The sequence below is a fragment of the Cotesia typhae genome, unplaced genomic scaffold (assembly GCF_013202065.1).
Source record: "Cotesia typhae breed Kobodo isofemale line unplaced genomic scaffold, CoteBio_Ctyphae contig_22, whole genome shotgun sequence".
In the NCBI taxonomy this organism is placed as follows: Eukaryota; Metazoa; Arthropoda; class Insecta; order Hymenoptera; family Braconidae; genus Cotesia; species Cotesia typhae.
Genome location: NW_027423728.1, coordinates 5,544,631 through 5,570,347, shown reverse-complemented (window position 1 = coordinate 5,570,347; position 25,717 = coordinate 5,544,631). Strand labels below are relative to the sequence as shown.

The window sequence follows — 25,717 nt, the reverse complement described above, 5'->3', positions numbered from 1 at the left end:
CGAGCGAAGAAAGGAAAAAAGTGTAAGCATAAGGCATGAGGTAAATAGTTAAAGCGTTTAAGAATGAAAAATAAATGGTTGTTTTGACCGTTTGTTTGACAGGAATGAAAGGTATAAATGTTAAAGACGTGAAAGAAAAAATGACTAGTCCAGTCTAGCGGTCGGTTATTGAGAGACTGCTTGTATTGAGGAGAATTATTAAGAACCAAAAGTCCATGCCGAATTGGGGGCAAACACGAGTATAAATACAAGATGGAAGAAAGCCAAAAGGCTTTTATACAATATCGTATAAATATTTTTCTTTCGTGTCACTTTGGATCTTTTACCTGGGATGAGCCTCGGGATCACCCAAAGAACTAAACCGAAACCGAAACCGAAACGAGAACAGTAAAAGAGATGAGGGTGTGAGTTTTTTTGCTCAAACTTATTCATAATGTCAAAACTGATGCTCGGCTGAAGACTTTCAGACGCACGGGCCGTGTGTGATTTTTTTTTTCTAGAATAAAATAAATAAAAAAACTATCGGGGAAAAAACTATTCGGTGCGAAAGCCAACAGTCAATGGAAAAACTCGTTGACTTTTATTTCGGTTCGGAAATCTATTGTATGTCCTGTATTTATATTATTACTCGTCCTGGTATTTGCTACAGCTTTGGATGGCTTTTACGCTCCGTTACTGTCAATGCACTAATTTTTATTATATTTCACAGATTTTACATTTTTTTTTTCGTGACTTGCATTTTTATTGAACTTTGATTCAATTTGTACTTTCGAATAGATCTTTGTATTCTTGGAGAAATTTTTCAAAGGAAATAATCTATCATATAGACTTCCTGAGTAAATTAAAAAAAAATTTTTTTTTTCAATTCGGGGATATTTTCTTGGAAATTGAAATTGTGATTCGGTACATCAACAAAGACAAGGAATAACTTGCGTATGATTTTGTAAAATGATTTTTAAATTCTGAGGAAAATTTTGAAAATACTAAAAATTTTTAGATAGGATTATTGAAACTCAAAATTTGATAATTAAAATTTTAAGTATTGTATTTAACAAATTCATTATTTATTTTTATAATTTTACTGAATAATTTTGGAATTAAAATTTTTAAGAAAATATTCGAAATACAAAAAATTATTAAAGACATTTTTTTGATATTCAATATTTAAAAAAAAAAAAATGATTAAAAGTCGGAAATTGACAATAATAATATAAATTGTAATACTTAAATTAAAATTTAACCCCATAATCTTATGAAGTGATTTTAGAATTTAAATTTTTGAGAAAATATTGATGTAAAAAATTTAAGAGGCATTTTTTGAACTCCAATTTTTAAAACAGGATTTTCAAAAGTCAAAATATTTAACTAAATTAAAATTTCTCTGAATAATTTTGAAATTAAAATTTTTAATAAAATCATGTGACATTTTTTTGATTTAAAATTGAAAAGTTAATAATAATAATTATTTAACAAAATATTGAAAAATAAATAAAATTAGTTAGAAAATCTGAATAGAACAAGGAAGAAAAAAGTAAAAACAATTAAAAAAGTACTAACAAGTATTTAGGAAGATGATCTTTAGAATGTGTTTTCTATGATACCGAGCGGCGCTGGGTAATTTTTTATTGTCGGTCATTGTCAGTGTCCGTGTATTAATATTTGTATATATAGAGTGGAATAAGATTGTTGTCCAGCTCACGGACAAAATGTTTGTAAATAGATGTTAAAATCAGGGAGGGGCATTACGGAGACCCGCTGTGCGAACATGGAACCCCATCGGGTGCAATACGAACTTCCAAAGACTAAAAGAAACCCCAGAGCAAACTCCCAGAGTTTAAATTTGTTTTCGTTTGTATCTGCTACACTATTCTTTCACTCTTCTTTTATTCTTTAACCGAATTATGCTTGGACCTTTATCTTGTTCACCGTCTATCCTCCATCCTCCATCCTCAGATCTTCTTCCTATTATTTATTTAATATTATACCAAAAAAATCCGACTATGAATAACTTTTATCCGCAGATATTTGCTCGAATAATTTATTTGTGCCATTTTAGCGAATTAATCACCCGAATTTCGACCGAAAAATCCACCACTGCAAATTAAATATGACACAGATTAATAATAATTGTCCATAATATTTTAATAGTGGTCGACATTTACGCCCACGCGATCACTAAATATCAATAAATCCTCACTTCACATTATGTACAATGTTATTTATTATTTATTATTTATTATGACGTCTGTCGCGTTTTATATATTTTTAGTGGTCGGGCCAAAAAATACACATGTGTTTGTTAAAAAATGACAATCTTGAGAGTTGACTTTGGCGGTGATTTTTTTACTATTAAAATTTAAATACAAATATTCGTAGAAAGATATAAATTTGTAGGTGATCTATGGGACAGTAATGCTTCAAAAGACTCCGATCTTTTAGTGTACTGTCAGAGGCTAATCGTTTCACTTTTAAGGTATCTGGTCTTTCACTAAAATATTTGGATCTTTTTAAATCCTCAAATATTTTCTTCTTTCGGCTAGCTTTTATTTCATTCACTCCATACTATTTTTATGTTCGTTCAGTCACTTTTAAATCAGAGTCAAAAGTTATTACAGATTTTTAAGATAATTTAACAATTTTTTGTTTTTTTATTTATTTCACGCTAAAAAATTTTTTACTCAAGAATTTTTCTGCTTGAGTTAAGGCAAAGAAATTCCTAAAAATTATTTTCTTAGTTCGAGAGTTTTGTTTCTTTAATAGTTAATTTTTTTCAGTTTATTTGATAATTTAATTAGATGTGTGTGCGGAAAATTGAAATTGTAAATATTTAAGTCAAAATTTTATAACTTTGAATTTATTGAATATTTTTGAATTTTGTAATTTAAGTTTTAAATTTAATATTATTATAAGAAAAACAAGAACGAAAAATTACAGTTTATAAAAATTAATAAAAAAGATTTTAATAATTTATAATTTTTTTGTAAAATAAATTTTAAGAAATTTGTAACTGTAATTTTCTGTCTAAAATTAATTACCATACTGAATTTAAATAATTAGCCGCTCAATTATATCCTTAAATTAATTAATTTTAATTACACTTTTTAATTAATTAATTCAGAAGTATGTAATATGTTAATTTAACATTATTGAAAAAAAATTTGGCTCTTTGAATTTTTGATAATCAAAATTTTGCATTATTGATTTATAGAGTAAAATTCAAGAGTAAAGAAATTTATTATTTTCAATTACTAAAATAATTTATTCACCTTCTATTACAACTGATAAAATTAAATTAATTCAGAAAAAAATTATTTTGGATAATTTATTTCGGATCAATTTGAAAAATTTTTAAATCAATTTTTTATTTTTCAGTGGAAATTTTGTTATACGTTCGTGGACTAAAAATAAAAATAATTCCAGAAAATATACAAAAAAAAAATGAATCGAGCCTTTTTAAATGTTTCTTATAACAATTATGAGCCATAAAATAATAAAAATAGAAAAATGAAATATTAAAATAAATCAACGAGGGCTGTAATTTCAAGAAGTGATAAATAATATTTGTGAAATAATTAAAAAATCTCAGTCGGTAAAAAATGATATGAAAAGACAAGATGAAGAATCAGCCATTGCAAAGACAATGGAAACACTTAAGTTCTTGTTCATCTTGTCCACCTCCTCGTAAGTCTCTTGACAAGGAGGCGAATGGGAGGATACAACAAATTTTAAGCTACATAACGTACACCGCAAAATAAAATAAAAATAAAATAAAAAAAAAAGAGAAAAAGAGAATAAGGAAAGAGAGTCGGAGATATTCATGAGGAAAGATCTCAGAGGGAGTCCCGTCGCGCACTTTCGTACGTGGGAATGGCATTTGTATACACCACTTACAAATAAGATGAACCGTCTTTCTCTTAATCCTTTATCATTATTATTACAATTATATATATATGTATATATGTGTATAAATATTATTTTTGCTTAGCGTGGAGTGAGAAAGCGTCAGCTATAAAGCCTACAGCTAATTACAAGGTGTCAATCATCCACGTATCGCAAACGACGCCTACTCGAGTGCATATACTCTCTGTCTAACCATGCATTATCGTGGGCTTGCATCGAACCGCCAACTATAATGTATATACCGTCCTGCCGTCCTGCAGTCCTAAAGGAGGATTAAACCTGTATTACTTCCTTTCGAGCTTGTACCATACCATCGTATCGCCATTTTTTAAATCGTTCCTTTCTTTTTTCATTACACCGCAGCATCCCGTCCTATAGGATTTATCTTCTGCACACCGTATCGCCAACAAGGGCTTATTATTCTCATTATCCCACCATTCTATTTACAAATATAAATGTAAGGAAATTTTTTTTTTAATATTTTATTTATTTATTTTTTAACATTCTGCATCAATGAAAATATTATCTTCGTTAATGAAAAAGCTAACTTGCTTTATGAGAATAAATTTTAAACTCTTATACAATTTTGAATCAAGTTAATTAAATCGGAAAAATTCTTTAGTTCAGGAACTTTTTTGCAGGATAAAATATTTAAAAATTGTTTTTTAGAATTAAGAATTTGATCAATTTAAATCATGTAAAAAATTTGTAGAATTGAATAATTATTCTGATATAATTGTCAGTTTTACTTGATTCAAATATTTTTTTTTGCTCAATTAAATTTTCCAAATTAATTTTTTTAATTTTGTTATCAATATTTTAATTTTGATGGAGTTTCTTGCATATGTAAATTTATAATGTAATAAAGGAATCAAGTAGTAACTCTATAGATATAGTGCAACTTTCAATATCAATACAAGTAGTATTACATTACAATGTGGTTAACTTGTGAGTTTAAAAAAACTTCTACGAAATTTCATGAATTTTATATAATTTTCAAAATTTAATTTATAATTAAATTTTTTACATTCAATTTGTTTATTTTTTTCTCAACTATTGAAATTTTTTTCTAAATTCTTAATTTACGCCCTCAAAATTCAAAAGCCAAATTTTTTAAATAATCACAATCTGATGAAAAATTAACATTATTTAACAGAAAAATTATTAAACCAAAAATATTAATTTGAAGAGTTAATTTATGTTAAATGAACCAAAAAAATTTTTTTAAATAATTCAAAATTACTTAAACAAAGAACAATTTTTTTTTTTTAAAAAAGTTTTTTCATTGTTTGAATAAATAATTATCTTCAATGAAGACAAAAATTTTTTGAACCAAGAAAAAATTCTCAGTTCAAAATTTCCTCTTGAATGAAATAAATTTTTTTTTTCAGTACTCGAAATCCAAAATCTCTATTTGGTTTTTGAATTTTTTTCTTCGATAAAATTAATTTTTCCCAAAAACTAATAAATAAAGTTAGCATATTAATATCCATCAATGAAGTTAATATACCCCAAAAATCTATCGTCAAATAAAAAAACGCTAATCTTGCTACAATTATTACTCAGTAAAGTAAATAATCGGCAAAAATGAGAAACGCAAGAGCTCCGGCGTGAATAAAAAACCGCTAGGTGATAATCACAATAAATATTAAGCCGGTGAAGAATGTTATTAAACCGAAACTAACAAAATAAGATGATGTAAAATTGTTCGGTGGGCCGGCGAATAAGTCCCGAGCGTGCGAGGGGGTTGGGTTTAAAAAGACCCGATGGTCCATGATGGTTATAGCCGCGATGGAAGATGCTGGCCTGGAGAGAGGGCAGATCTCTAAGTGAAGGTACTGAAGATCTCGCGGGGCAGATCTTTCGGCCCCGCCTTCATCTTCCCGACTCATATATATATATATATATATATATATATATATATATATATATATATATATATATATATATATATATATATATATATATATATATATATATATATATATATATATAAATATATAAATATATTTTCCCCCTTCTATCTTTATTTTTATTTTTATACTTATACTTAACTATTCATCCGGTTTTTATTTCTACTCACATTAAACATTACACACACACATGCATAAACAAATCTGTATTGCCTCTCTCTCTCTCTCTCTCTCTCTCTCTCTCTCTCTCTCTCTCTCTCTCTCTCTCTCTCTCTCTCTCTCTCTCTCTCTCTCTCTCTCTCTCTCTCTCTCTCTCTCTCTCTCTCTCTCTCTCTCTCTCTCTCTCTCTCTCTCTCTCTCTCTCTCTCTCTCTCTCTCTCTCTCTCTCTCTCTCTCTCTCTCTCTCTCTCTCTCTCTCTCTCTCTCTCTCTCTCTCTCTCTCTCTCTCTCTCTCTCTCTCCGAGCTTTGATCCGGTGACCCGCGAGCTCCGAAATTCAAATGAGAACACGGAATTTCCTTTTTTTAAGGTAACTCTTTAATTTACATGCTACCACTTCATTTAAAGTTTACATTTTACGTCTTACGCCTTACATGCTTCATACATTTATCGAGCCAGCTGATTACTATGTAGTGACATGCTTCATCTTTTTTTTTTTCAACTTCATTCACAGGCTCATAACAAATAATCTCAATGAGTGTTTGAATTTTTAGCGTAGTTGTGAATTTTTTTATTTTGATTTTGATTTCCAGCTGGGCTGGAAGGAATTGTTTAAAGGGAATTACGGGTATGAAGACGACAAATATGAAAAGCAAGATGACGAGGCAACAATAGATGCGTTTACCAGTGAGTTGAGTTTACTGTTTGAGTGTTTACTGAGCTCTCAGTTTGGTACTTGAGCTGTGGAACAAAAAAAATATTAATTCCGGCGAGATTCTCAATGGACAAAAGAGGAAAGCTAAGAGGATCTAAGTGAAGAAAGGATGACCTATCTCACGGGGTCCTGTTTTTTTTCCTTTTGAATATTTTTAAGTGAAGAAAAAAAATATTTTTAGGCTATTTTTAGACATAGGATTTTTTTTTAAATATTGACGACGGATAGTAAGAAGATAATTGTAATATGTGTGAAGTTTGGTATATGAGCTGGCTCAAGAGTGTCAAAATTTGAATTAAAAAAATGAAGATAAATATTCTTTTAGAAATTTTAATTTTTTTTTTTTTTTAGGTATATTGAGTTTTAATTAATTTAAGAGATTCAAAAAAACAAGATCAAAGAAATAAAACTTGGAAATAAAGAGAAGCTGTTTTTTTAACAATCTTACAATTTTACAGAATTTAAAAGTGCTCTATTACTTAAAAAAAAAAGAATCTAATTTATTTCACCTAAAAATTTGCTCAATCAAAAATCCTTCTTTTGAATCAAGTGATTTTTTTTGTACCGAAAATTCTTCCGAATAATTTTTTTCTAACAAAGCACTTAACTATTTTCTTATTTTCAAACATAATATTCAATTACTTCTTGCTTGAAAAAACATGAAAAAATTTTTTAAAACTTTCTAGAATTTCTTAAAATAAAAATGGAGTTTAAAAAAAATTTTTTTTTGGTATTTTGAGTGGAATAATTTTGTCATGAATCAATAACAATAATAATCAAATTTTTCATCTCAACTTAACATAATATTCTCTTGGATCGTAACAATTATTATCGACTAAAGATATACAAGTTTCAATTGAAGAAGTTGAGATTCAAGGCAAGAAATTCTAGAATTTAACAACCGGTTGTTTTCAAAATAATTTGGCGTTTTTATGAAAATATTTTTTATTGTCAGTTTTATCAAGCTGAAAAAGCTTCTTTTGGTTTCAGGATATCAATTTAATTTATAAAAAAATTAGGAGTAGCATGCACTGGCGACACTGACGCCTCCTCGTGCCAATGAATCACTACCAACAGGACGATAAATTTGAAAGCGCGGGCGAGGGCATTTAATGTCAGGAGATTTATCGCCTGGACATTAACCAGGCGCTCTGTATAACGAAATGTCATACTACTAAAAAAAATCATAATAATAATAAATCGAGAGAATAAAAAATAACGAAATATTATCGATTTTTCATTGAGCATTTTAGTTAGTAATATAACAGTGTCTCGTGTCTGTTATTTATAATACACAGGACGATAATGACGATGAGGAGGTTTCCTGGAAGACCGAGAAGGTGTCTCAGTGTCTCGGGTTACATCCTTATTACCTGGAGTGAGAGTGAGTTGAGGAGATGAGTGAACGATGAGAAATATCGGACTCGACATGCCACGAATCCTCTTTTGTCTGTGGGAACGGATTAACCGCTACAAGCGACACAAACACCCGTCACTTTTCAACTAATACATTTTGACATACATACATACTCTATACATACAATTTTTTTTTATTTTTTTAAATTGCACACCATCTTCATGGTTTTTTTTTTCTATAGATCTAATCATTGTTTTATTTTATCATATTATTATGGATTTTATTTATTTATTGCAGGTGAAAAGCTCACGAAGATTAAGAAAATTTCCTCTCCCACAACTTTCTGTAATTTCTTAATAATTAAACAATAATAATTTGTAAATATTTTTTATATCGTCTTACAAATTTTTGACAATTTTTATGATTTTTAAAATCATAAAAATCGATAGCACATCTTTAAAAAAATTCCTGATAAAAAATGAACTCAAGTCAAAATGATAATTGTAAAAAATTGTTCTTGGTTTAAGATTTGTGATTTTTAATCTTTATTTTTTTATCAATGAAAATAAAAAAAAAAAAACTATAATTTTTAATCAAAAATAATTGCTGATTTAATTATTATTAATATCAAAACTTTCATGGTTTGAAAAAAAAATTTTTTCGAGTTTTTAAATTAAACCGATCATCATGAAACTTTGTACACATATTCTTGGAGGTATTAGAAGTAACATAGGATACTTTTTGTTGAAAAAAAAAAATTTATTTTTGACGAAAGATAACAAAATTGCTTGTCAAACAATTAGAATCACATTGATTCAGTTCTATTGAAATTTAATGATCTTTGATATTTATCTAAAGGCTTAAACGCGAGCGAAGCCGCGGGTAAATGCTGCATTGTAAAAAATTCTACGTCATTGCGTCAAAAAATTTTGTGTTAAATATTTAACATGAAAATTTTTAACTCAAAATTTTTTGTCAATTTTTTAACTTTTGTAAGTAAGAAATTAAAAAAAATTTTACCATTTTTTTTACAATAAAACATTTGTTAAATAAAATAAAAAAAAGTAATGTTTATCAATTTAATCATCGTTAAAATGATTTTTTAAAAAATTCTCCGAATAATTTAAAAAACGATCCATTTTTTAAATTTTGATTAAAAGTTTTAGGAAAGCAAGAAATTTTAGAATTCGAATGTTAATCTACTTATAGAGAAGTGATACGAAGCTGATGAGTGAAACACAGCAGAGTTGATGAGAATAAGAGTGTAGTAGGTGAAATAATATGATTGGAGGGTGAAGTTGGGTGATGACGTCCCGTCGACTTGAATTTTGCGACGCCTCATCGCCCTTGGCTGTCTCAAACGATTTCACTCACTCACTCATACTCGCTATTCTCTTTATTTTATTTTCTCATACTATATACCATATTATATTATATTATTATATTTTGTTATTTTTATCTTCCTCTTACTGATATGTATGAATGTAAGCTACCCGGCAGACCAGTTTAGTTCTCTCACTTGAAACGTATGGTAAGTGCCGCAGGTGTGAGCGTGTAAGACCCGATTCGTCAAGGTCGATCGCGAGAGTCGATACACTTGACTGCACCGACATTGCCCTCAATATGTTATTGCATACATCCTATCCCATATCCCATATCCCATATCCCATATTCCATGTCCATATCTATTTAACAGTATACATTTTGACATTACTGTTTTATTACACTAATTATGTATATATTTATTTTATCTAATCATTACATATATACATATATAAATATATAAATATATATATATATATATATATATATATATATATATATATATATATATATATATATATATATATATTTATACTTACATATCATTTAATTAACTTGTTATGTTACTCCAATCCATCTTACTTAAATCGTCTCCATTCATTCAACAATTCTACCTTCACAGCCCTCTGGAGTCTAAAATATTCTTCCTACGCGAAAAACTAAAGATACATTTTTTCTCAAAAATTCAATTACCTAAATCTTACATCCCAGCAATTTTCTCGTCAAAACAACTGTTTTCGAGTTATCAGCGTTTAAAGATTTAAGAAATTTTCCTCAATTTTCCAATTACAAGTTTATCTCTATTCATCTAAAAATTTTATTATTTTACCTTCAAAGCCCTCTTGTGCCTAAAATATCGTTCCTACGCAAAAAACTAATAACACCTCTTTTCTCGGAAATTAATTCCTCTACAACTTTGATCTCGAGTGATTTTCTCGTAGGACCTATCGTTTCCAAGTTGTCAGCGTTCAAAAGTTCAAGAAAATTTATTCAGAGTTTTTGAATGGTTTTGCGAATATTTAATTTATAAATAGGTTATAAGTATACATAACTCGTGTGTGTGAGAGGTAAAAAAAACGTCAGTGATGGGGTTGCACGAGCGGTGGGTATCGTGTTCCAAATCGCGCTCCAGGATCCTCGCATCGGGTTATTAGGATCTAAAATGAATGTAAATCCCCTTAACACGATCCCTGGGCAAAACACGGCTACCCGGGCCCTCGAAAGTGGTCAGATTAGCTCGAATCCCTGCCCGGTCCACCTACACCGCATACAAGCTTTGAAACTCCTTTCTGTTCCTTTACTTATACATATTTTTAATACATACCTAAACATATAAGATACTACTACCATAGTAGTTCTCAACACTAAATTTTTTATCTTTTTACTCGACGGTAGAAAACAGAGTTGATACCCTCCGATAGGATCCAGCCCAGGCAAAGGATCAGGCCCCGATTCTATCTCCTCCTTTTATCCCTATGTTTTCTCTTTGAAACTTACATCCATATGACTATTAACAACAAATATTTTGTTTGGATACTTTTAATCTATAATAATCTTTAGTGCAGTTTATTTTTATCATTTTAAATTCTCATTAAAAACGCTTTTAGTTGTTGTTTTTTATTTTTTTTCATTTTTACCTTAATTGCTGTATTTTTTTTTTTTTATTACTATAAGTAACTATCAATGTTATAGATGACTGTGAGTCATTTATTATTGAGAATATTAGTTTTCGATCATATTTATCAGCAGACCGATAACAAATTCAAAAATAATCTTTTAAATATTATTATGTCAATTTTATTTTTTGAGTATATTGGCTGATACAATAACAGTGTTTTTGTAAAGTGAAAAATTTATTTTTGGAATTCAATGAAGTTTTTTTTTTTTTTTTCAACTTTATCTTTTAATTTTTTTTTTTAAGCAAAACTTGAATTTACTTTGAGAAGTTTTTACGGAGTGATTTTATATTCATGTATTGAATTTTTTCGGAGTGAAATTCACCCCAAGAAGGATTTTATTAATGTGCATTTTTTATTTTTTTTGTATCGAATAAAATTGAATAAATAATTACTATTTTATTAAAAATTACAAAATACATATTAGACATTTAAAAAGTTAATATTTTTCTTAGTTTTATAAAATAAATAAATTTTTAAATTGAAAAAAAAATTGCATCAAATTCTAAAATTGTCTATTAAAATTTAATTCAGTGATTATAAAGTTATTAATTTTGTATACAAAAAATATTTTAGCTAATACAAATTTATTTTAGTTTTAAAACTTTTTACTCGGATTTTTCTTGTTGTACTTTGAGATAAAATAATTTTTGTTTAAACTATGATCATTAATTTTTCTTGTCTGTGTTGATAAAGAAATAAATGATTAATTCTTGATGAATCTCGGCTTATGAAACGAAATAAATGAATTTTCTATGAATATTTCAGTCTAAAATATGAAGACAAAAATTAAGCATTACCGTTGACAATAAAAAGGTGCAAAAAACAATTTCTACAGTTAATTAAAATTAAAAAATTAAATTATTTCTTGTATAGAAATTTTAATATTATTTTAAAAGTCATAGTAGTTTCTGTGGAATAATTTTTATGATAATAAGTATGACTCAAACAATGAAATCTGCTTGGTCAAGTTAATAAATTTTATTACAATGACAAAAATCAGTGTGTTCATCCAATAAAAGTATAAAACTACCTCGTATAAATTTATTTCTCTAAAAATATTTATTCAAGTGTCAAAGTAATATTTAGTCACGATATTCTTAGAAAAGCCATTTTCATATTTTACTTTAAAAAACATTTACTTCCGCCGCGGTATATTGTGCTGTAACATAAAAATGACAAACTGCTTAAGAATCCTCAAAATCAATTGACAGTTGTATAGATTTTTAATTTTTTTATTCATGTAATGTTAAAAAATTTTCTCACTCTAATTTTTATGAACTCTAGTAATTTTAAATATATTTTGACAAATTTTATTACTGAAAAAAAGCTTACAAATTATAATAATTTTTAAGGAGTCTGAAATTTTTGAATAAAAAAAAAATTGCATAATTTTAATTTTAAATAAATTTAAAAAAATTTTTAAAAATCATAAAAAATGAAAAAACCGACAAAAAATCACCTTTTTTTTTTTTTAATTTTCCAATTTAATATAAAAAAAATTTTTATCAAGCAGAAACTGTTATTTTTTATTCCCTCACTTTACTTGCCTGTAACTTTAAAAATTTTTCTATTTAAAAACTCTGAATTCTTAAAATATCAGCCAATAAATAGTAAAAATATCCATAAGCTATTTTTTAGTTAATTTTAAAAAAACTCTTAATAAATTTTTCGAACTTTAATCCACTCAAAAATTTTCAATGATCTCTTCTAAGTTTGAACTTAATTCCATTCAAAATTTTCAGTAAAAAATTTAAATAAAAAATAAATCATACAAGATTAACGTTTACTAATTTTTTCCCATGCAAATAAAAAAAAAAAATTCAATAATTTTTCATATTAATCTTTCTCAATATTCAACAAATTTTCATAGAAAATTAAAAAAAAATTTTTTTTTCTCTGTCAAATAACTGCTTACTTGTATCTTAATTCTTAAATTCCCGATGAATTAATAATGAATTTTTTCTCACCCAGATGAGCTCACATTTTCCAAGATTTTATCCCGGAGAAGGGAGGACTTTTTTTCTCACGTCTATGTTTCACCGAAATAATTCACAATATTTATAAATCACCTAATAAGTTTATAATCTCTGATCCGATACATAATACTTTACATGTAATTAAAAAAAAAACTCTCGCAACATGGGAAAAAAATAAATCACATGAAATTCGATAATAATAGTTCGGGTATCAGACATTAACAAAAAATAAACAGAGGTGACCGTGTTCCACTTCTAAAATTAACTATATTATAAATTATAAATACTAAATTACAATAATTGTACAATACAATGCTACCATACATTATACAGCATAAGGAGCGCAAAAACGCTGACACATCACGTCAAATATCAATTACAGCATAATTCTTGTTTAGCGAATGAGTTATAAACTTTAAAACATTAAAAAAAAAAATAAAAACTAATATAAAAAAAAAAGAATTATAAATTAAAGTGTAAACATATAAAGCGTCGGTTGACGCAAACGCGAATTGTGTGAGAATCGGCACGTAGCCATGTATGTAAACAATTGTAAACTTACATACGTTTGTATTAATAATTATAATTAAAAACTGTAAATAAGAATAATGAATAGCTGGCAGTTAAAATTGAAAAAAAAAAAAAAAAAAAAAAACAATCAGTCCATTGAATTAACTTGCTTTCTAAACAGCCGACTAATAAATAGTAAATTAATAAAATATAAAATAATGATAAAATGAATTTTGTTCTGGGAAAGTATTAAAAATGTAATAATTACCGTTGGGAAAAATAAAAAAAAATTAATTATTGTTTTTAACGGTTAATTTATGGTTTGGTAACGGTGTGTTCATTTAAATGCTTATGTTTAATGATTAATTAAGAATGTGTGTTAATATATATATATATATATATATATATATATATATATATATATATATATATATATATATATATATATATATATATATATATATATATGTGTGTGTGTGTGTGTGTGTGTGTGTGTGTGTGTGTGTGTGTGTGTGTGTGTGTGTGTGTGTGTGTGTGTGTGTGTGTGTGTGTGTGTGTGTGTGTGTGTGTGTGTGTGTGTGTGTGTGTGTGTGTGTGTGTGTGTGTGTGTGTGTGTGTGTGTGTGTGTGTGTGTGTGTGTGTGTGTGTGTGTGTGTGTGTGTGTGTGTGTGTGTGTGTGTGTGTGTGTGATGACGACAACGAGAGTATGATGACGGGTAAAAACTTATGGCCAGACGGTTAGGTGGGTTACATTTAATATAATCCTGTCAAACAAGTTATATTATATTATATGTTTTATTGTAGTGGTGTTATGGACTATAGGTGTATTTATATATTTATATATTTATATATTTATATATTTATATTATTGTATTTATATTTATACAGATGAGTCTGAATGATTAAGAGTCCCCATTAAACCCTCGTAATCGACTACTCATAACCCGAGCTGAGTAGGCTTCCGCATCACCGGAAGGAGATCATCATCACTTATAGATGGAGAAAAGCATTCTCATGAGATATTTGTCTCGGAATTATAAATAACCATCGATTTATTATCATTTATAATTTATATTGTAGTCTTCTGGGTTTTGTTTTTAGGCTTACGAGCTGAGAAATTATATTTCTGGGAGAAAAAAATTACGTAGTCGTATGATATAAGGTGGATGAATTAATGAACTACTACTGCTGGGACTACTGATGGGAATTAGAAATATTTATTTGAGAAACTTGCTTTCGAGATTTTTTCTAAATTAGATATTTTGAAAATTTTTTTAAGTTAAAATACGAATTTTGGGTTAAATATTAAAGATACGCGAAAAATATAAGAATACTTATTTGTAGAAAATTAAATTTTTTATTAAAAAGATTTTTATCAATTTTCACATATCTCGTATCCTTGAGGCAGAATTTTAACAAAAAATCAAGATTCAGAACTTCAAAGCTGAACAAAAAAATTTTAAAAATAAAATCTCATTCTTAAAACATAAAACCTAAATTTTGAGTTAAATATTGAAGATATAAAAAATCTGTAAAAAGAATTTTTTAAAGTAAATTAAATTCTTTATAAAAAAGATTCTTATCAATTTTCCCGTATCTTGTATCCTTGAGGCAGAATTTTGATTAGAAGTCATAACACTAAAATTTTATTTTTTAAACAAGGACGAATTTTTTTAAAAGGATTTCTTACCATTCAATAAAGTTATTTTTCTAGTAGTTCGGAACAAGGAAATTATCCGAATCTTTCCAAGTTAGAATCTGTCAAAACTATAATATCCCGAAAACTGGAAAAGAAACTTTAAAAATTAAAGAAAAAAGTAAGTTAGAGAAAAAAGTTGTAACCGAAAAATATTTGTATCGCGATTAGTTACGCGCCTGTAGCGACGCGTTTGGATTATCCACGCTCGGGGATTCGAAAGAAGAAAAAAAAAACAGATTGTCATTCCTCTATAAACATAAATCTCCACATTCTATTGACAAAATGTTTACAGAGAAAAAACGTCACATGTTGTTGGAAAAGATATTCAAATGAAATAAAGCAACTCATTGAGAATACTTTTTTAAAATAGTTAAATAATCGATAAATGAAATGAAAATAGATAAATTTTATTGCGGATTTAATATATGCAAGACGAGGATATACTCATATAATAACAATCGCGTTATGATCCTCGTAAGGTTTTATTTAACTGGCGGTCGTATAACAGTTCAACTTTATTGTTCCCGTCATCCATTTATACCCGCGCCAAAAAGTTTATACTCAAACTTAACTTTAAACTGTGAACTTCTTTCATTCCATTTTCTTTTTATCCTGCGCGGCAATAATTATTTGAAGAATTCCGATTGGCTACAAAAAAAAAATTTAATTACCGACATTTTGGTAATTTAAAATATTTTATATCAGAATTTAGATCATCAATCTATTGTAAGCTACACAATGATGAGCAATCAATCTCTTGAGATCTCTGTAAATACTAGGTATACATAAATATTTTGAGTGATTAATTTGTCAGATAACAAAATAGAAATGTTTATGTTTGTACAGTTAATAGTAATCTATCATCTCAATAGCTCATTTATTAAATTGTTATGTCAATAAACCATCTTTTTTATTTACTTTTATTGGATATTTATTTATACATGCATCTTCGGTGTAACAGTTAAAAAAGATATTTAATGTTTAAAGTGATGCTAAATTCTAATCTACGGTTTTTTTATTTTTTATTGTTTCTTTAAAAAAGTGTCAAATATCATTTTAATTCAATTTTATTGGCATTAAATAAATTTTTTCTTTTAATGAAAAATTTTTTAAGGAAAAACTTGTTCAAAAAAATATTTTTAAAGATATAAGCTCATCCTGATGTTACACTCATCAAAAGCTTTCATTTGAGTACCCACATGCATTTTTATATATTTTTCATATATATATATATCATATATAATATATATAAATATATGAAAAATTGATGTGGGTACTCAAATGAAAGGTTTTGATGAGTGTAACATCGGGATGAGCTTTAATGTTTAAAAATCTCAATAGCTTAGAAAGTACAGTGCAATTTAACAAAAGTCAAAAAACAAAAGTCATTATTCAATAAAGCAAAATTTTATTTATAGTAGCTGCAATTTTGCCAGTTAAATATTAATTTGGAAAATAGAAAAAAAATTTTGTTATTTAAATTGATCAAAAATTCAACAAAATTTCCTTTTAATAAAAATGTGAAAAAAAAATTTATCAAAAATTTCTTGAAAAAAGAATTACTGTTAAAATTCTATAAAAGTGTATTCTATAATCAAAATTTAAAAAAATTTTCTTTCCATAAAAAAAATCTTAGAAGAATTTTTCAATATTGATTAATAATAAAAATTTTTTCCTAAAAACTTATTAAATAAAAATAATTCAGAAAAACGAGTGAAAAATCCTAAGAGTAAAAGAAATGAAGGTCAGAAAGTCATTGAGAATCAAGAAAATAAGTAGATGGTGATTGTCGATAGCTACTTAAGTTAACCCTCGAGGTCTTGAGGCTCTTTAGCGGAAAAGTACCCGGTGCATCCTCGAGCGTCATCGGAATGGAGTGTTTGGCGTGGTATGGAGTGGAAGATGCATCGAAAGCCCAGATGAGCCCACACACTAAGAAAGACTAATAGCCAGAGAGATAAGGTTAAACTCTCGCCTGGATTTAGCACGAAATCGGCAGGATTTTTGTAGCCAGGGAGCCGGCTTAATCCGGTATTTAATTTCTAAATGGTATCTGAATTTTCGAACTGATTTATCGATTTCGCCTCTCGCCCGCGAGTCCAACAAAGCTACCAGATAAAAACACTTAACCCTCTCGGAAAACATGTTCACCGGGCTTCCATGTCCAGCTTACAAGCACCCAGCTTCTATTCTCCATTCACCAGGAGATATCGAGGAAGATTAATAACACTCTTCTCTACTCTCTCTCTCTGCTCCCAACAAACTTCAGGAATAAACATTATCCGAGCCAGATGAGAGCCAGAGCCAGAGCCAGAGCCAGAGGTTATCTTCCATCATTTTTATTATTTTTAAAACTCACTCTCTCACTCTTACTCTTACTCCATTATACCACTTGTTCATCATTTTCATCTCTCTATTTTTATTTTATTTTTCCACGGTCTTGTCTTACCTTCCGTCCATTATTATCATTATTGCTGTTACATTATTTATCCCGGCTCATCTCTGTAGCGAGATTAGATAATTCTTCAAGTCAAATATTAACTCCCGGTAGTCATATAGTAACTGCAAGTTACTACGCTGATAAAAAAATTTTATTTCTGTAAAAAAATTTTCTTATGTGATCATATTAAATAAACCATACACAGAAAAAAAAATTTATTTCAATCAAGTAAATAATTTTGGCGAAAATTTCGGTCTTATTTCAGAATATTTACAACTCTTAATTGCAGAAAATTATAACTTGGATAAAAATTGGTTTAAAGTCGGTAAGATTGATTTAAGATCATACCAAACTTTTTCAATCAAGATATTTTACTTGCTTCAAAAATATATCTATAATTTTAAATTATTAACCTGTTAATTTTGTTTCTGTTTAAATTTAAGCCTATCGAAAAATCTTAAACTAAGAAAATTTTGAAGAGAATTTTTCTGCTCGATTTAGAATTATCAAACTAAGATTTTTTCTCTTGAATTAAGTTAATTTTTTTATCACTGCAGTTTTAGAAAAAAATAAAAAATTATTATTAATTATTTTTCTATTCTCATTCTTAGTTTAATTTCAATACAGCCATACTAGAAAATTTTTTTACAGGTTGATTAAAAAAATAAATCTTCAACAAAAAAAATCATTGAAAATTTTAACGATTTTGAAGCAAATAAAATTTACTAAATCCAAGAAAAACTTTTTAGTTAAAATAGATTTGCTTAAAGATTTTTCTGATGAATCAACCTAATTTTTTTCTATCAATGTGTAAAATAAAATGTAAAAATATCTGAAACTAGGTCGAGGACAAATTCACCGAGACAAAAGATTTAAGAAATCTCAAAAGCAATTAGTCCCAAATGAATCAACTGATACAATCTAGAACCAACAGTTTTCCTTCCAGTGGCATGCTGGTGAAGTGAAAACAAAATAAAGGAAGCTCGGATGCGACTCACATGTTAGAAAACATGTACCAGCAACTAAAACTAAAAAATGAAGAAAATTTCTAGCAAATTAGTTACACCGTTTTTGATTATTTACGGGTGAATACTTTTGAATTCCTCCATTTGCTCCTTTTTTACCTACATTATATTATGCTAGTCCTTTTCTCTTCATTCTTACTTTTATAACGCCATATAGAGATCGGAATTTGGTATCAGTTTGTTTATAAAAAGTAACGCCCGAACTAGTAAAATTACTACGCCATCAAAGTTTGAATTTGAGAAAACATAAAAGTATTGTGCAGAATAGCTGATTAGTCCCGGTACGAGTCTGTTTGTATTTTATTTTCTAGCTTCCTCAGGGAATACATTTCTCGACGGGGGCTCACCCTTACCGACACATTTTTACAAGACGCAGACCTAGTTGTTACACCGGACAGCAAACAAAATTAAAAACTCTACAACACACCAGAATTAGCTACCGATACGGTGAAGAATCTTGTCGAAAATCTAAAAAATGACTTTTCAGCAAACACTTGCACAAGATTTACGATTTGTTTTCTTCGAAAATCGATCCTTCCTTCAAAATCATCGGCTATTAAGAGTTAACTTAAAAAATTTTCAACTGAACAGAGATTAATTGAAAAATTCCTTTTTTTTTTTTATTTATTTTTAAAAATACCATCAAATATTTTTTATGACTAAAAAAATAATTTCTATGAATTTTATTAAGATACACTTCAGTACAATATGATAGCATAAAATTCCACTGAGTTATAGATATTTAAAAAAAAAGACAAATTTGAGAGTGTAAAATTCTAAATCCTCCGAGATAAATCCTTATATTACATGATATAAATAAAAAAAGTGAACCTTGAAAAGTAATAATTTATAATCTACGTGAGTTAGTCATTCTCACGTGTAATGCTTGTGAACATCTATGTCCATAAAACATAAAACTATAAATATTAGTCCAAAAAGACAAAGGTGTTAAAAATAAATTGCTGATAAAAATTAATTAAAAATGTTTTTTATTTTATTACCACATTAATTGTCATATAGTTACAATAATTTATATATTATATTAATACTATACATAAAAAATCTATTATAAATATTAATCAGACACATATTTACAGATCAACAGTTGGATTATTTGAATCCAAGAAGAATTTTAATAAATTTTTGTAGCCTCTCTTCGTTTGTCGTCAAATCATCGAGGGGAAATTCGGGAAAGTGGCAGTTTTCAAAATCAATGCAATTGTGTTTTTTCATCAACTCGGGCTTGTAAAACCTTGCGGCTTTTCTAACTCCATGGCGGTCATCCGTCCAGGTGTCACCCTTGAATCGGAAGCAGTATTTAGAGTCGCTCAAAAAGTCCGTAAGGTCCTTCTGATCCTGGGCTTTGTAACCGTGCTCTTCGATATTTATTCCTTCCGTTATAATGCAGCTCATCGTGTCTCGCTTGTGGATAGTACGACACAAACCTTAACAATTAAAATTATTTTTTAATTATCATTAATCATTATCACCACTGACTACTTGTTAATGATTATAGTTTATATTTTTAACCACTGATTTCAAGTCAAAATTAGTTGTAATAAAAAATAATATTAAAGGTAAATAAATTGTAAACTTACATTGTGAATAATATGCAATTGTGATGAAAAACACTAACAGTAATTTATTGTTCGACATTTTAACAGCGAGTGGCTCTATAATTTTTTTCACGGTTAATATACCTTGATAACACACTGTTAAAGTTAAACGTTATCAGTAATGATCATAAGCCTTATCTCACCGACTTATATACCGTTTATGTTCTTCGGCACTACCTCCGAATATTACTAATTTACGTCATAATATGTGTCAATATTCGTCACTTTAAATAATTCACACTCAATTTAATCCAATCATATATTAAGGTATAATTAGAATTGTAATTATCAATGAATTTAATCTTTTATTTCTTTCTCGCTATCTTTGTTCGCCGCTCCGCCTAAATCAAACTTAACATGATTTATATTTTCACTGTAAGTCACTCTGTTTACACTTTAATTAGTAAACAATCAAAATGACGCAAGTACTGTTCAATAACTAGCTATTTTGGTCGAACAAGTATAATATTAACTATTTAAACACGTGTGTGAAAGTCACCTCTATGAAAATTATATGTTAATTACTTTTTGTTGGGTTTTGTTTTTTTTTTAACGGTTTCTTGCAATCGTCGTGCGGAGTTTTGAGACTGATGCATTTTTTTTTTTTTTTTTGGAGGGAGCATTATTAATTTTTGGTGTGGAAATTAAAATTTTTAATTTTAGATGAAATTTTTTTTGTGAGAAAATTAAAAAAAAAAATTTTTAAAGGTGTAAAATAATTAATTTTTGATGGAGAAATTTAAAATTATGCAAGAAAAATTATAGAGGTAAAATAATTGATTTTTAATTATAAAACTATAAATTTTTAATTTTGGGTCAAATTTTGATACAAAAAATTTTTTTCGACCTAAAATTATTCATATTTTATGTGAAATTTTGAATAAATAATTTTACATTAAATTTTGTCATAAAATACTGTAAAAAAATTTTTTTAGTGGCGAAATAAGTGATTTTTGATGTGAAAATTTGAATTTTAAATTTTAAATCGAAATTTGATACAAAAAATTGCAAAAAAAATTTTTTGGAGATAAAATCATTGTTCTTTGATATATTTAAATTTAAATCTTGGGTAAAATTTTGAAGTTATGAAATATTGTGAGAAAAAAAATTTTTTTTAAATGAGAAACTAAAAAAATTACAGCGCGAAAAATCATGAAATTCAAACAAAATTTTAATATTTAACAAAACTAAATTTTAGGGTAAGATATAATTCATTAGCTTCTTATCCGGCGATCGGCTCGTTAGCATCACAGTGTTTCTACGGTAACGATAACTGCTCGTTAACGGTGATTAAATAGCAAGCTTAACATCAACCACACGATCGGACGAAACAATCACTGGCATGACATGTATTATATCACATTATTTATTCCCTTTTTTTAATTCTATCAAAAAAAATTTTTATAAATTTATTTTTTAAAGATTTTTAATTTTTTGATTTTCTACACTAAAGCTCTTAGCTGATGCAACAAGTTTTATTTTGAACAGAACTCAATCAAGACTGTGTAAGTTGAAAATATTTTAAGACAACTGAAAAATAATAATTAGAACAAACACTTTTCAAACAGGTTTAAACTTGATAATTGACATTGAAGTAATTAACACGTACCAAGAGCAGATAACAAAATACATTTATGTTTAGAATACTGTTTAAAAGGTCGTTGCCCCAAATCAGGAAAAGGAACTAATTGAAACTCTTTTGAACAGAAGAATAATCGAGTTGAAATAATTAAAAAACGAACAAGAAAAGCTTGAGCATAAGTATCAGAAATAGACGTGGAAAAAGTAGAATTAATTATTGTTATTAAGAAGGAGAATCAAGGGGAAAAAGATGGAACGTCACCGGTTGATCGGTTTTGAACTCAGCTATCTATCCAATATCTAATATCATTTATAATATATATTTGAGAAAATAAGAATATAAGATATATAACACAACATTGTTATAAGATATATAACACAACATTGTTTGTCCAGCATTCCGTCGCGTTCGAGGCTGGAGCTTTGTCCAAGTATTAAATCAGGACGATAAATAACAAGGCCGCGACGGAATCCTTAGCCAGCCGTCTTTTTTATCATATCACCAAATCGTAGCTACTTGTGTTCAGATCTTGCTCGTTGTTTTTGTAGTCACCTGATTCTTGTTCTTAAACACTGCTCACTGCCGGTTTCACCACTTCGTCAATCGAAACGTCCACTGTCCTCTGCTACTCACCGTCCACCCAGTTGAGTCTTGGGACGACTTTGCACGCGATTATATTACCACCCTGCTGCATTCCGTGTCCGTTCGACGCCGCTAAATGCCCACTCGTACCACGAAAAGTCATCTGAGTTTTTAGAAATACGCGATACCATTATTTTTCATATGTTCCTACTTTTTTTTATAAAATTTATAATCTTACTTCTAAATCTCAATTTGTACTGCTGGAGATTATTAGACGTGTTTACTAAATATTATGTTTTTATGATGCATCAGAGAGACCCGATGCCGGTTTTTTCAGGTCTCATCAGGATGAATTAGACTTTTTTTTTGTGTGATAGTTTTCAAATTATTGTCTTGTTAGGTTCTGATTTATCACCGGATATACACTTTTAGGGTTTTATTTTCGGTATTAAATATTTTAGGCAATAGATAAAATATAAATTCTATTGTCGAATTTAAACTTTTCAATTCACCACAAAGTTACACTTTAGAGGTTGTAATTCATCAAATTTATCATCGAATAATTTTATTAAAGTCGCCGACTAAATTCCAAAATAAAGTCAGGTCATTATTTAAACGCGAGGAATTATTTGTTTTTTATATATTCAGAATAGCCTTTTAATTTTTACACTGTTGTAATATTTTTGGTAGTTAGTAATTCTAGTATTATGGCTAATATTTAACATAGTCTATGTCTAGATTTTATAATTTTTGTTTTAACACAAATTTCAGAGCCTAATTTTAATTAAAAGTTAGTTTTATCAACATTTTTGTAGTAATTTAACGCACGTTGACGTTTGAAAATAATTATAGTAAGTTGTGTTAACAAATTGACAATAATTTTGTGTCTTAGATAGATTTATCGTGTGATTTATAAGAAGCTTTAAAAAATTTTTTCGTCGATTAAAATCATGAAATTTTAAAAGACCAAAAAAATTTAAAATCGTCCAGTTGTGTATTACAAACCCGACCATTGTTCCTACTATGGAAATTAATTGAATAATTTATTTTAAAAAGGTATAATCATAGAATATTCATTACACAAGCTAATATAAATATCATTATTATTATTGTTGTTTGAGATTAAGTATAGTAAAAAATAATAAATAATACTTTTATTTCATTTATTGTTTATTAATTTTTGTGGTCAAAGATATGGAGAAACTGGGGTGCATTACTTTTAAATGCATTAACTGAGTAGGGACTGTAAATACATAAAAGTATGAGAACAAGACAATGAACAATGGAATGCCGCGACATGAATTATACAGTTATTTATTTATCAACTTTAAATCAGTATATTATTTAAGTCAAGAAAATAAATCTGAGGGAGTAAGGACTTAACTTAATAACTCGTATAAGGAGTTCCTTCATTCATTTTCTAAAACGCTTTTTCAATTGCATGCAATATGCTAAATATCTATATATATGTATGCAAGTAATGTTATGTTATATGAATCTAATGGACACTCGAACAAATTCGGGCCGTTTTGCCCACGGTTTTTCTATCCCAATGAATTATTGCGACGTGGGCTTCAGCATGAGAACAATTTGACAAAAGAGAAACGGCATGTGAGCAAACCTATAAATTAACAGTGTTTGCACGGTAAAGAATGGAAAGGGAAGTTTATCTGAGAAACAGTTTGTTTTATTTATATTACCAATTGTTTGATATTCAAATCAATAACGTTTTAAATATTGTCTTTTTCATTTTTAAAAGTATAAAAATTGTATTAACATATTTTAAAAAATTGCCATTATTTTTATTTGGCTTGTAAAATAAAGTTTGCTAAAAAATTTGACGTCTAAAATTTTAAATATTATTTTCAAGAATTTTCGGAAATTTTTATTTAAAAAATAACTAATGATAAATTTTCAGTATTATTATTATTTATTGGATTTGATTGTTATTCTAAAAAATTTAGAGTAAGAAAAATTTGAAAAATAATTATTAAAAATTTCAATTTTTTAAGAATAATAAATATTTTGCATGAAATATTAGTTTGCTGTTCACTTAATCATTTCCAATAGATAAAAAAATAAAAAAACGTAGACAATTTAAAAAAGCAACTTCCGAAAGATATATATATATATATATATATATATATATATATATATATATATATATATATATATATATATCCCAGTATATATCATCAAACAACTTTCCATCTTGAAGTAATAAATTTTCGATGACAATTGTGGAAAATATGCTACAAATATTAATTTTTAAAACCATAATAAAGAAAAAAAAAGACATTAATTTTGTAATAATAAAAATAATAATAATCAAAAGAGAATTGACGTTCCCACGTCGGGCGACCTCAAACTGGTCATCGGATCCCGTCGGCATGGAGGAAGGAAGTGGTCGCGAAGATCACTTTACAGAGACTAAACCCCATCGTTCTAGTTTTTATTATTTATTTTTAACCCATCAATAAATTTATTATCTTTTATTTACATTCCTGGTGATTCTAATTTCCGAGACTAGAATCAAAAACAAATTTTTAAGCTTTTATGTCTTCTCGTGGGTAAGGAGACGCTCGATCGTGAAACACAATCTCCTAGCAGTGCAGGAAAAAGAATAAGAATAAGAAGAAGAAGAAGAAGGTCGAAACGAGAACTTAAGAAGGTATACAATGAGATTAAAAATAATAAAAGGTTAGCCATGAGCCATGACGTTACTCAGCGCCTTTGACCTTACGATTATCGGTCTCAAGCACACTCTGGCGCTGGAACCCTTGCATATTTAAAGAGATTCCATGTAGGCGATGTTTTATCCCCTAATCTTTGATAAAAAAATTTAAAAAACATTTTTTTATGGAAAATTGTACTAGAAATGTTATAAAATTGTTTTTATTTTTTTTAACGATGACCTTAACGGGAAACTGGGCTCATAACCTGCTCTGAGTAGATGACCAGCGACACCTACAAGAGCGCTCGAACTGAAAAGATGAGAGAGAATAAAAAAGAAGAAATAATTAAAATGGCAGACCCGGGAGATAAAAAATAACCCGAGTTAGGTTAGTTTAGTTGGTATAACACGGTGTAAAACCGTTTTCGCCCTAAAAACATCTCATCCCCATCCCCATCCCCCTGGAGCTGGAGGACCTTAATTAGCGGCGGCACGGACGCGGAGATTCTTCCATGTAGACAAAGGAACAGTATATTGCCACTCGTTTTAATATACCTGATTCATTTGT

At 28.0% G+C, this 25,717-nt stretch overlaps 2 protein-coding genes across 2 annotated transcripts in view; both read right to left on the bottom strand.

The window, feature by feature from the left end:
* The window catches only part of Hh (hedgehog signaling protein), a 38,042-nt gene that overhangs the window by 3,949 nt on the left and 8,376 nt on the right, over window positions 1-25,717 (bottom strand). The gene's annotated exons all lie outside the window — the stretch shown is intronic.
* LOC141524225 (uncharacterized) lies at window positions 19,670-20,856 on the bottom strand. The gene is made up of 2 exons (XM_074237956.1): window positions 20,294-20,856; window positions 19,670-20,140 (listed from the first exon to the last, which is right to left on the bottom strand). Exons 1-2 carry the CDS (start codon window positions 20,349-20,351, stop codon window positions 19,806-19,808), a joined length of 393 nt encoding a protein of 130 aa, XP_074094057.1. The 5' UTR covers window positions 20,352-20,856; the 3' UTR covers window positions 19,670-19,805.